This window comes from Mustelus asterias, chromosome 14 (genome assembly GCF_964213995.1).
Source record: "Mustelus asterias chromosome 14, sMusAst1.hap1.1, whole genome shotgun sequence".
In the NCBI taxonomy this organism is placed as follows: Eukaryota; Metazoa; Chordata; class Chondrichthyes; order Carcharhiniformes; family Triakidae; genus Mustelus; species Mustelus asterias.
This window is the reverse complement of record NC_135814.1, coordinates 18,123,713-18,136,963: the sequence shown is the minus strand read 5'-3', so window position 1 is coordinate 18,136,963 and position 13,251 is coordinate 18,123,713. Positions and strand designations below refer to the sequence as shown.

At 42.8% G+C, this 13,251-nt stretch overlaps 1 protein-coding gene across 1 annotated transcript in view; it reads right to left on the bottom strand.

Annotated features, from left to right (window-relative positions):
- Nucleotides 1-11,623, bottom strand: part of LOC144504126 (high affinity cGMP-specific 3',5'-cyclic phosphodiesterase 9A) — a 50,974-nt gene extending 39,351 nt beyond the window's left edge. Inside the window, exons 1-6 of the mRNA XM_078229302.1 lie at nt 11,530-11,623; nt 9,226-9,387; nt 8,284-8,335; nt 7,566-7,668; nt 4,685-4,827; nt 2,621-2,680 (exon numbers count right to left, since the gene is read on the bottom strand). Coding sequence (XP_078085428.1) covers nt 2,621-2,680; nt 4,685-4,827; nt 7,566-7,668; nt 8,284-8,335; nt 9,226-9,387; nt 11,530-11,623 — 614 coding nt within the window. The remainder of the gene's footprint in view (nt 1-2,620; nt 2,681-4,684; nt 4,828-7,565; nt 7,669-8,283; nt 8,336-9,225; nt 9,388-11,529) is intronic.
- Between the last annotated feature and the right edge of the window lie 1,628 nt (nt 11,624-13,251).

Genomic DNA, 13,251 nt, shown 5'->3' with positions numbered 1-13,251 from the left:
AGGGGAAACTGTGGGGTTATGGGGATAGGGCCTGGGTGGGATTGTTGTTGGTGCAGGCTTGATGGGCCGAATGGCCTCAATCTGCACAGTAGGATTCTATGGTTCAATATTTTTCTCTCTATCAACGTCATTAAAAGCAGAATATCTGGTTACTTATCACTGTAGTGTTTGCCATGTGCAAATTGGCTGCTACAGTTGCTATGGCACAACAGTGACTACACTTGAAAAATACTTCATAAGATTATAGAACATAGAACATAGAAAAACTACAGCACAAACAGGCCCTTCGGCCCACAAGTTGCGCCGGTCATGTCCCTACCTACCTAGGCCTATATATAGGCTTACCTATAACCCTCAATCCTATTAAGTCCCATGTACTCATCCAGAAGTCTTTTAAAAGACCCTATCGAGTTTGCCTCCACCACCATTGGCGGCAGCCAATTCCACTCACCCACCACCCTCTGAGTGAAAAACTTACCCCTGACATCTCCTCTGTACCTACTCCCCAGCACCTTATAAAGCCTTTATCGCCATCCTGGGTTGTGAAAGACATGATATAAATACAAGTATTTCTTCTTCTGACAAAGGATCACCCAAACGCGAAACGTTTACTCTATTCTCTCTCCCCAGATGCTGTCAGACCTGCTGAGATTTTTCAGCATTTTCTATTTACCTGTTTCCTGAACCCAACCTGGCTATCTATTAATATTGTCATTTTTGTTTCTTCACAGGTATTTTGAGTTTCAGTTTTAAATATTTTTACAGTTAATGGTAAAGATATTTTGGTTAGTAACTCGTGTTAAAATGGTACACTTGATTTTATTCACTTAGAAAATGCTTAACTATTTGAATTTTGTTTCATTTCTCTGAACCTAAAAGTTAAAATTGAAAATAATAAGTACTTGGAAATGAATATAGGCAGTCATTTCACCAAGTGGTTCTAATAATGAATGAAGCAGGAATAGTTTATAATCATCATATGAATGATGGAATGACATTCCACCTTCAAATCCTTTCAAATATCCATTTCTTTCAAAACACTAGTTGACCTCCTGTGATGTTAGTCGTGAGTGGGTCTGGAGGACATTCATGATACCTAGCTGCTAATCTGACCAGTTTATTCAAGAGTGTGTATGAAGGGCCTGAGAGCCTACTCATAGAATCATAGAATCATAGCGTCTATGGCACGGAGACAGGCCCTTAGGCCCAAACTGATCCATACTGACCAAAAAGCCCATCTAAGCTAATTCCATTTGCCTGCATTTGGCCCATATCTCTCTGGGGAGGCAATGGCCAAGTGGTATTATCGCTAGACTATTAATCCAGAAACTGAGCTAATGTTGTGGGGATCTGGGTTCGAATCCCGCCATGACAGGCGGTGGAATTTGAATTCAATTAAAAATATCTGGAATAAAGAACCTACTGATGACTGTGAAACCATTGTCGATTGTCAGAAAACCCATCACAAATATCATTTAGGGAAGGAAATCTGCCATCCTTACCCAGTCTGGCCTACATGTGACTCCAGAGCCACAGCAATGTGGTTGATTCTCCAAGGACAGCTAGCGATGGGCAATAAATGCTGGCCACCCAGTGATGCCCATGTCCCACAAATGAATATAAAGAATATAAACCTTTCCTATCCATGTATCTGCCCAAATGCCTTTTAAATGTTGTCAATGTCCCTGCCTCAACCACTTCCTCCAGCAGCTCATTCCACATACGTACCACCCTCTGTGTAAAAAATTTGCTCATCAGGTTCCCATTAATTATTTCCCCTCTTAACTTAAACCTCTAGTTCTCGATTCCCCAACCCTGGGGAAAAGACCGAGTGCATTCACCCTATCCATGCCTCTTATGATCTTATATACCTTATATCCCTCTGTTAGATCACCCTTCAGTCTTCTACGCTCTAAAGAAAAAAGTCCTAGCTTGTCCAACCTCTCCCTATAACACAGTCCCTTGAGTCCTGGCACCATCCTTGTAAATCTCTTCTGCACTCTCTCCAGTTTAATAACATCTTTCCTGTAGCAAGGTGACCAAAACTGAACGCATTGTTCCAGGTGCGGCCTCACCAATGTCCTGTACAACTGCAACATAACTTCCCAACCACTCCTGCTTCTATTTCTTGTGTTCTTATCTTTTAAAATGTTTCAAGATATACACATACAATAAGTTTAGGATGGTGTTTGTACTCCAATGTGGAGAGTTTGTGCCAGTGAGGTGTCACGGTGGACACTGATAACCTGCACACTCCCTGACGTCACTGTGTGATGGAGTTCATATTGAAGGATACATAAGTGATGTAATCACTGCTGATATATGTAAACATCACTATTTTATCAACTTATAAACAACAGTTCACAGGAATTAGCATGGTATTTTGCTTAAAATTTACCAATATTCAAGGTTATTATATAATTCATAAAAGAATCTGAGAAGATTCACCCCATGACATCATGGCGTACTCACACTGACCAAGCCTCAAGTAATAATTCAGAAACACAAATGGGCTTCCAATTTAACAAAGAATGGTCTCATATTTATCATTCAGTTGAATTGTACAAGTAATTCATACTGATAAAAAAGCTGCTGCGGCAAAAAGCAAGGGCTTGCATACCAGTTATCGAAGGTCGGTGTCTTCAGATACTGTCGGACTTCCTCTGTGACCTCTAGACTGCTGCATTGAAAAGGAATGAGCGATATTTTAACAAAGATCTAATTTTCTCTACAATTAAGAACTGGTTTCTTTTTTTCCCAGCAAAATCATTTTTAGTTGGTTCCTCAGCATTAAACAAGCCTCTATTACTCTGCAAGACTCTGTTTCTGTTTTCGGAGATAAGGTGATCAAATCCTCTTAGCTAAGCAGAAGGCCTTTTGCTCGACGCAAGGATTATAGACTTGGCTCAGTCTTTTGCTTCCTTCGCAGTGACAACATACGCCAAGGAAATCTTGGCATGCTGAGTTAAATTGATCTGATTCAAATCGCAGTCACGTCTCATGTACAGCAGCAAAAATGCCTGGAATTAAAAATTCCACTGATCATAATCCAGAATAGTTACCAATGTTTGCTTTGTCTATTTTTTGTACTTAAAAGAAAGGCATTTTTCCTATTCAGGTATGGTTAGGATTAATCTATACTCCAGTAAAATACTGAACAAGTGTTGCAATAACAGAGGCTAAATCTTTTCGATGAGACATTACACTAAGCCTCAGCTGCCTGTTCAGGCGGATGAAAAAATCTCACGGTCCTATTCAGAAGAGAGCAAAAAAATCTGTAATGCAGCCAGTAATCCACCAGGATTATTCGTTATCTTGTCTGATGTTTGCCAGAACTTGCTGCGCAAATAATGGTTGCTGAATTTCCCTGCATAACAACAGTAATTGCACTTCAAACTAATTCAATGCTTGCAACAAGCTTGGGGATGTCTTGGTCATTTGATCAGGTGGCACGGTGGCACAATGGTTAAGACTGCTGCCTCAGTGCCAAGGACCCAGCTTCAAATCTGGCCTTGGGTGTCTGTCTGTGTGGAGTTTACACATTCTCCCCTGTGTCTAGATGAGTTTCTTTCGGGTGCTCCAGTTTCCTCCCACAGTCCAAAGACGTGCATGTTAGGGGGATTGGCCATGCTAAATTGCCCCTCAGTGTCTTAAGATGTGTGTGATTATGGGTATGCTATGCTGTGTCCCTCAAACTATAAGCCTCTGGCACAGACTAGCGACCTGTTCTATGAATAATTAGCTGCAGAAATAGACCAAACTCTGACCTATGCACAATCAGATTGGGAGAGAGAACACTTGATCAGTCAAAAGTTCATTTGACATTTGTAGCCTCTTCCTCATCAATTGTTAGCACCATATCGGGGCTCAAATCTACTTTCACCTGCACAGTCAGTCCTATCGACTGGTTATTTCACAGAAAGAGGAAATCCAACCTGTCTGGTCTGTGATGGATGTCCACAAGAGTAATTTAGGCAATTCCTTTCTGAATCTGCCTTGACCACACTCTCAGACAGTGCTTTCCAGATGCCAATCCACTCTCTGCAAATAAATCCTTTAGTTGCCTTTAGTCTTTTTGCCAATCACCTTAAATCGGGGTTCTTTGGTTCTCAATGTCTTTGTCTATAGGGACAATTTCTCTCGATCCACTCTCGCAAGACCCTTCATGATTTTGAACACCTCTCAGAATCATAGAATCTCTACAGTGCAGAAGGAGACCATTCGGCCCATTGAGTCTGCAATGCTCTTTGAAAGAGCATTCTAGCTAGTCCCACTCCCCTGCCTTATCCACATAACTTTGCACATTCTTTCTTTTCAGATAACCATCCAATTCCCTTTTGAATACTCCTATCAAATCACCTCTCAACACTATCTTCTCTAAAGAGAACAGCTTCTGCAATCCATCCACATAACTGAAGTCCCTCAGCCCTGGAACCAGTCTCATAAATCCTTCCGCACCCTCTCTAATGCCTTCACCTTCTTCCTGAAGCCAGAATTCGACAATACTACAGTTAGACTCCCTAAGCTGCCAGCCTCTTCTCATGCACTATCTTTTTATAACTTATTTTCATTTTCACTTCTGCCAGCCTTATTCATTTCTTCATGATGACATGGTTAAATATGTAGAAGAGAGATTAGTTGGTAAATAGTTTAATTATAATGTGTTTCATGGAATGCACATTACCTCATCTGCAAGTAATTTTCCATTACTTGCTGGCACTCTTCTTTAGTTTTTCTCAATGAACGTTTATGATAGAATGGTGAAGGTTTGTTTGTCCCCTCTGTCAGCTCTTTAAATAGTCCCAGCCAGCTGAGGTGTTCGACACTCTGTGAACATTAACATGTTTTAATAAGGATGAAACAGAGAGCTAGTATTTGCAAACAAACAATGCCAGCCATTCATCATACTTACACTTGCCAACAGACTTACTATGAGTCATAGAGTCACAGAGGTTTACAGCATGGAAACAAGCCTTTCAGCCCTTCAACTTGTCCATGCCGCCCTTTTTTCTTAACCACTAAGCTAGTCCCAATTGCCCATTTTGACCCATATCCCTCTATACCAATCTTACCCATGTAACTGTTTAAATGCTTTTTAAGAGACAAAATTGTACCCGCCTCTACTATTACCTCTGGCAGCTCGTTCCAAACACTCACCACTCTCTGTGTGAAAAAATTGCCCCCCTGGACCCTTTTGTATCTCTCCCTTCTCACTTTAAAGCTCTGCCCTCTAGTTTTAGACTCCCCTACCTTTGGGGAAAGATGTTGACTACCTAGCTGATCTATGCCCCTAATTATTTTATAGACCTCTATAGGATCACCCCAAAGCCCCCCATGCTCTAGGGAAAAAAGTCCCAGTCTATTCAGCCTCTCCTTATAACTCAAACCATCAAGTCCCAGTAGCATCCTAGTAATTCTTTTCTGCATTCTTTCTAGTTTAATAATATCCTTTCTATAAAAGGGTGACCAGAACTGTACACAGTACTCCAAGTGTGGCCTTACCAATGTTTTGTACAACTTCAACACGACGTCCCAACTCCTGTATTCAATGTTCTGGGGTAAACCAAATGCCCTCTTCACCACTCTGTCCACCTGTGACTCCACTTTCAAGGAGTTATGAACCTGCACCCCTAGATCTCTTTGTTCTATAACTCTCCCCAACATCCTACCATTAACTGAATAAGTCCTGCCCTGGTTCGATCTACAATGCATCACCTCACATTTATCTAAATTAAACTCCTTCTGTTATTCATCAGCCCACTGGCTCAATTGATCAAGGTATGAGCTTTTGAAATGAAGCATGTTATATTAGAAAACTATTTCAGTGTGTAGCCCTCTCCAATGGATCAGGAACCTGTGTGAATATGTCTAGCAACAATATATCTCTTGAAGCAATGAGATTGGAGAATTCTTAATGAGGTGTGCCAGTTAATAGAATAGTTAATTTGATGTCATATCATGTACAGAAAACAATATAAAGAGAGGGAAAGACAGATTGGAGAGATAAAAAAGACAGAAAGAAAAAGTTTAAAAAATTTTTTTTTTACTTTTAAAATTCTCCCAGCAATGATTAAAACCTGAAGAAATGAGTCTCCACACATGAAAAACTTAATTTTCAATGTTCAAGAGGCTGTTTGGACTTAATTAATATTCATTATACTGTTTAAAATGTATTTACATTGTTATAAACCAACCCAAAGTAAACGTGGCGAGTTTACTAAGCATCTATAATATAATTACCATAGCTTTACACCTTTCATAGGTGGTACTGGTGAGTCTCTCAGTGAGATATGAGGTACAGTGAATCTTCTGGTGGAGCAGGGCAACTCAGATTGTATCTCCTGATTTTTCATTGAACTGTACCACCAGAAATTGGTGTCTACATTTTAATAACAGTCTATTCTGACAGCCAAATGGACAGCCTGGCCCCTTGGGAGAGGATTGAGAATGAGGGGGCGGCAGGTTCAGTGTTGGGAGGGATGAGGAGGAGGTTTGATCTCGGTAAGGCTGGAAAAGGAGTCCTGAAGATCAGGGATGCTGAGCTGTGGGATAGGCTGGATATCAAGAGTGCTTTCAAAAAGCAAGGCGAAAGGCCTGTGACCAGGAGGGCTGAAGTGGAGTTGAGGCTGGAGATCAGAACTGCACATTTCCAAAAGCCTCCGTGAAGGGGCTGCAGAGAGTGCAGCTGCTCCTCATGACCCCACTTGGGGCACTGGAAGAGTCATTTGCCATGGGGGAGGAGTGGGCGGAGGTAGGGACAGGGGGGATGCCCACCACCCCCACCCCCCCCCCCCCCACCCCAACATTTGCCAACAGACAAGGAATCCACACAGCACCCAGTTAACTCAAAATCGGGCTCACTGTAGGAGCGTGACTTAGAAAGATTATTAAGCATCGCATGTCTCCAATGCGGGATTCTCGGGCACCTGGATATCTGCTGCCATTGGCACATGCATGGTGTACCAGGATTAGCTTTCGTTACTTCATCCCCCCGTTTCTCTTGCTGATAAGGTAGAAACAATTGGAGCGTTTGAATGGGCTGAAGGTTTCCCAGAGTGAAATCACAAAACAGTTTGGTGTACCTCAGCCATTTCCTTTGAAAGATTTAGCGTGCTGCACTGTAATGTGTGAACGGTAATGATCCAAACGGTTTAAAAACACTTCCAGTTATCCATCACAACCGTCTGACTGTTCTTACATCACTGCAGAGGCAATCATGGTTGCATTCCATTGTTTACCCCTTGCCAAACTCGAGTTAAAACTTAGAAAAGGATAGAGTGGTAAGCAAATAAAATTATTTCATTATTCATTTTGCACTGTAATAATGAAACTCTTCCTTTCCCTCAGGAGTCTGGTTCCGAAGTCTAGAATGCTTTCGATTATGTAAGAAACAGCATAACTTCCAAATTTAACCAGAGTAAACATTAACAGCTTTTCCCCCCCCCCCCCCCAACTTTGTGCGTAATTGAGTTGAGATATTTGCCACAATGTAGAGCCATGGAAAATGTTCGATAAAAACACACAAGTGCCCAGCATTAATCATGAATAAAAGTGCGTAATCTTACCTCCAGTTTCTCACGAAATGACTCCACCCGATTTCTCATCTCATACATGATGGATGGCATGTCTGCAGACTCAACCAGGATTTTCTTCTCTAGTGCCTGTAACCTACGAACAATAATTTGATATAGATTTAAATGTTGCCTATGTTGCTTGCACTGTCATTTCCCTTCAGACAGGACCCCAGGCTGGTCTGCAATCACAGCTCCAGCAAAGGAATGGAGACGCCCCACTAGTTAAAAGAGCTCCGTCCCATCAGTGATATTCCCGCAGGACGTCTGAAGGTAGATTGTTTCTGCAATGAAAGTTCGAAGTTTTCTTTGAAAAATGTAAAAGAATACACATTTAATTCTAATATAAAATACTGCGGATGCTGGAAATCTGATATAAAAACATAACACTGAAAATACTCGGTTGGTCAGGCAGTGGCTGCAAAGAGGGAAACAGAGCAAGGCCAATGTACCAAAGAACGTCTTTGACCCGAAACATTAATGCTGTTTATCTCATCACAGATGCTGATAGACCAGCTGAATACTTCCAGTGTTCCTTGTTTTTATTACACTTCTGGCGTGACTTTTTTCTTTCCATAATTTTTCATTCCTGTTTTCCTCAATAATGTTTTTGGCCAAAATTATTGTGCTATTTTAACAGAAGGAAAGATACACTGGCAGTATATTGAAATATATATAGTATATAGTGTTTCAAAAGAAAGATTTGACACACCTTTTCTCCATGGCCAAAAGATCAAATCCCAATGCTGCTGCCAATCCAGAACCTGTAAGCAAAGAGTAAGATTAATTTACTGACCTGTTGCCAACACAGAAAAGTTCGATCAGGAAATTTTAACTGAGGTAGACTAGTGCTTCCTCCTGATCTCATAGGAACAGAGGAACATATGAAAAGCAGGAGGAGGCCAGTTGGTTCCTCCAGCCTCTTTTGCCATTCAATGAGATCATAGCTGAATTCCACGTAGACTTATGTTTCCTAATTTCATTCCTGAGCTACTCTGCACTTTCCATACTGGGTCATGTTGATTTACTCTGAGTGATCCATACTATGTCATGTTCAGTTACTCTGCACTATCTATATTGTGCTGTGTAGAGTCATTCTGCACAATTCATACTGGGTCGTGTTGAGTTATTCTGCACTATCCATACTGTGTCATGTTGGGTTACTCTGCACTATCCATACTGTATCATGTTGAGTTACTTTGCACTATTCGTACTGTGTCATGTTCAGTTACTCTGTATTATCCATACTGTGCTGTGTTGAATTACTCTGCATTATCCGTACTGTATCATGTTAAGTTACTCTGATATCTCATAGAAACCCTACAGTACAGAGTGATCCATACTGGGTCATGTTGAGTTACTGTGCACTATCCGTACTGTGTCATGTTAAGTTACTCTGAATGATCCATACTGTGTCATGTTGAGTTATTCTGCACTATCCATACTGGGTCATGTTGAGTTACTCTGCACTATCCGTACTGTGTCATGTTGAGTTATTCTGAATGATCCATACTGTGTCATGTTGAGTTACTCTGCACTATCCATACTGTGTCATGTTCAGTTACTCTGGACTATCCACACTGTGTTGTGGTTCAGTTGCTCTGTACATTCTGCAATGCTGTATTTGTTATATGATGCTGGAACTGCCTCTTACCCAAGGAATTGGCCTTACAATCAGCAGCAACAACCTCCAGTTTGTACTGTGTCTGCCGAGTATTAGACTCCAGCTTTGGGGAAATGTTTATAATGTTGCCTTTTGTGTTGTACAGTTTCAGAATGTCGTAGGGACCTGCCTCAGCAGCAGCTCGGAAAACCTCTGGAAGAAAACAAAATAACAGATATGACTAAAACAACTTCACTGTAAATGCATAGTTTACATAGAAGTAATGCACTCTGCAATTGGGAGCATTTCCTGCTTTGCGGTTCACATTATGAGACGTGCTGACACTGGGGTGTTTTTCATGATGCCATCACGCTGATTGACAATAATGCCGTATATGGACTGGTCAAAAAGTCGAGAACATGCCCACGTTATTCAAATGTTCATTTAAATGGCAATTAAGGCATTTAATAAGCTACTTGACTGAAATAATATGGCTGGAAGGCAATAATATGACTTGAAGGTGAGTCTTACATCAGGTGGGGAACTTCTTTTTTTAAGGGGAACTTTGTTTTGGTGGGTTTTTTACCTGCAGCTGAGATCAGAGTCTGAACTTTCACAGATCAAAATCCATTAGCTGCAGGCACTGCTCTTTTTTGGGGGCATATTTACCTTTTGGATATTTTCTCTTGAGGAGGACTCTCTTCTCATTCAGAGGGTGCCTTTGATAGGTCGGTGAATGTTCTCCTGTCTGCAACTCAGCACTGAGGGGTGAATACTCTCAGAGACAGGATTGTAGTCTCCATTGAAGACATAGGCCAGAATTTTACCGGCACGCCCACCCTGGAATCGGGGCGGGTGAGGCTCGCATAACGGAATTCTCCGTTGGCCTCGGGTGGGATCTTACGAGCCTCACCCGAGCAGGGTCGTAAAATCCTGGCCATAAATTCCAGTGAGGAGGAGAGAAAGGAGGACCAGAAGAATGACAGGATTCAGGGGTCAGAGGGAGGCCCAGTAGGCTGTCGGTCCACAGGATGGGGAGAGAGCAGCACCAGACCCCAATAAGCCTGAAAACCCAGACGCAGAAGACATTATGCTGTCAAGGATATACAGGCAGCAATTCAGCTACCTGCACCTGAGTGAGACTTAGTGCAAGACAACTGAGAATTCCAACTGTTCCATCACTTTGTGAGATGCTCTCAGAGGAAATCAGATAAAACCACCAAAGGGGCCACCCAAGGCCTGTTGCCTTAAAGGTGACAGTGCTACTGAATGCCTTTGCTGCAAGTTCTACCCAAGCGGCCTTTGGACACCTGACTGGGATAACACAGCTGGCTGCACACCATTGCATCCGTACACAGCTTGATGCAATGTTCTAGAGGGCCAGCTATTACATTTCCTTAACTCAAGATGTCCCCAAAGACAGAATGAGAGAGCTCGGGGATTTGCTGCCACTGCTGGTTTGCCCAGGGTGCAGGGAGCCATTGGCTGCCCACACATAGCCAACAAGGCCCCTGTGGGACAACACTGCACATTCATAACCAGAAAGGGATTCCGCTTCATCAGCATGCAGCTGGTGTGCAAACACAAACGGCAGGTCATGCTCGTGTGCGCCAGGTATCCTAGCAATAGCGACATGCCCTCAGGAATCCTCAAGTTCCAAACCTTTTCAGTGGTGATGATGAGGTGAGGGAACAAGGCAGTGCTGTTGGGAATGCCCCTGGCTGGACCAAGGGGATGGCTGTGACACCAGAGACACCTTAATATGCCAAAAGCTTATGTAGATCCTCTCGCCAGTGGGACATCAGGGGTTGCGTGAAATACTGTGCCTCCATCTTGTAGTTGCAATGAGCAAGTCCGAAGCCTGTACATCCAAACATTCGCCATCTACCCACATGTCTACACAATTCCTCCAGCCCTCCCTTGCCATTTAATTTTCTACCTCTTTCTTCAGACACAAGTCACATAGCCACGGTTATCAACAAGAATATAAATGCATGAGGCAATGTGAGTTTTGTGTTCATTCACAAACCTTCAAGACATACCAACCTCATTAAGGAGATGTGCTTGAATGAAGTCTTCAGACACTATGAAACTTTAAGCGATAATGTGAAACTTCTGATCATGAAACTCAGTAAGGTTCCAAAGTGTAAAGTCTGTACACCAAATGAAAATAGACTTACCTGGCTATAGGCTACAAAGATCAAATTTCTTCACAATACACAGTTTCTGCTCTTGAAGGATCATATAATGGGTCACCTGACACTGTCCTGTGCCACGGAACCCCTTATAGAGCTGGCTGCTCCAGGTCACAGCCTGCTGCCCCCTGTACTGGGTATCCCATCCTCCAGCACCCACCCTTGTCACTAATTCCAGCAATCAGCATTTTGTCGGGCACACTCCAATGGTGGGCCCAGTCTTGAGAAGGATCTCTGGGTGCTGAAGCCGCCATCAGCGCAGGCCTGCATTATTCAGCCCATTGAGCGGGCTCATCTAAATTTCTTGCCCAGATTCTAACTAGCAAACATAGGGCAGGAGGTTTTGGCCATGCTTGCCCCAAAACCAGAAAATCCCGCCCAAGATCAAAGGACCGTTGCATGGTCCGACCGTCGCCTGCTACGCTTCCCATGGCAGGGGCACAAGAAAATTCCCCCCATAATGCTTGTACGCATTGACCTACTTTGGCTCCTGCTCTGGCAAAACCCTGATTTTAACATTCTTATCCTTGTTTACGGATCTCTCTGTGTCCTCACTCCTAATCCTCACTATCTCTCTAACCTTCCTCCTGCTCTACAACCCTCCAATTCTAGCTCCTTGCTCATTGGCGATTTTAATCACTCTACCATTACCTTGGTCCTGTTGAGTGCAAGATGAAAAGCTTCAGTAACATGTCTCTCTTTTCAACAATATTCATCACTCTTTGGGAGAAATAGTTCAACCTTACATTTGTTTAAGACATGACTTCTATCACTTCAATGATCACTTCTCCTGGAATCATAGAAACCCTACAGTACAGAAAGAGGCCATTCGGCCCATCGAGTCTGCACAAACCACAACCCCACCCAGGCCCTACCCCCATATCCCTACATCTCTACATGGAGTCAGGGCTTAACTTAAATTGTGCTCCTGATTTACCTTTTTCATTCACTTAGTGATTTATATACTTGAATAAGATCCCCCTCATTCACCTCCCATCAGGAATAAAGAGTCCAGGTTTGAATAGGTTCAAAGCTGAGGTTGAGAGATTTCTAGTGACATCAAGGGATATGGGGATAGTGCAAGGAGATGGCATTGAGGCAAGAGGTCAGCCATGATCCAGTTAAATAGCAGAACAGGCTCGAGGGGCTGAAAGGCCTACTCCTGTCCTATGTTGCTGTGTTCATCCACACAATTCAGTCCTTTGACACAGCCTTTGGAGCCTATCTCTCTATCGCCATCAGGGTTTTGATATTTTACTGATTGTTTTCATGACTAGAATAGAACTATAATTTGAGCAGATCTCAGAATTGGTGAAATTTACTATCTCTGGCTTCATTAGAAAAGGTTAAATTGTTTCATTGAAATCATAGAATCTCTACAGTGCAAAAGGAGGCCATTCGGCCCATCGATCTCACCAGGTCCTATCCCCATAACCCCCACATGTTTACCCTGCTAATCCCCCCTGACACTAAGGGGCAATTTAGCACGGCCGCTCAATCTAACCTGCACATCTTTGGGGTACGGGAGGAAACCAGAGCACCTGGAGGAAACCCACACAGGCACGGGGAGATACAGACAGTCATCCAAGGCCGGAATTGAACCTGGGTTCCTGGCATGTGAGGCCACAGTGCTAACCACTGTGCCACCATGCCACTCTATTTGATAATGAAATCACCACAGAGACCAACTTGAGTTCCTCCGTATTCTGATGCTGCACTATATTAATCCTTAGCCCTATTCGCGTGGTGGAGAGAAAAAACCTTGGAATTACTTAAGAAATAACTAGATGCTATGGTGGGAGGTTGTTCGGGTTATTCAGATGGATTAATTGAGATGAGCCTTCCTCACCCATAATTATCTTACAAATTGCCGCAGACTTTT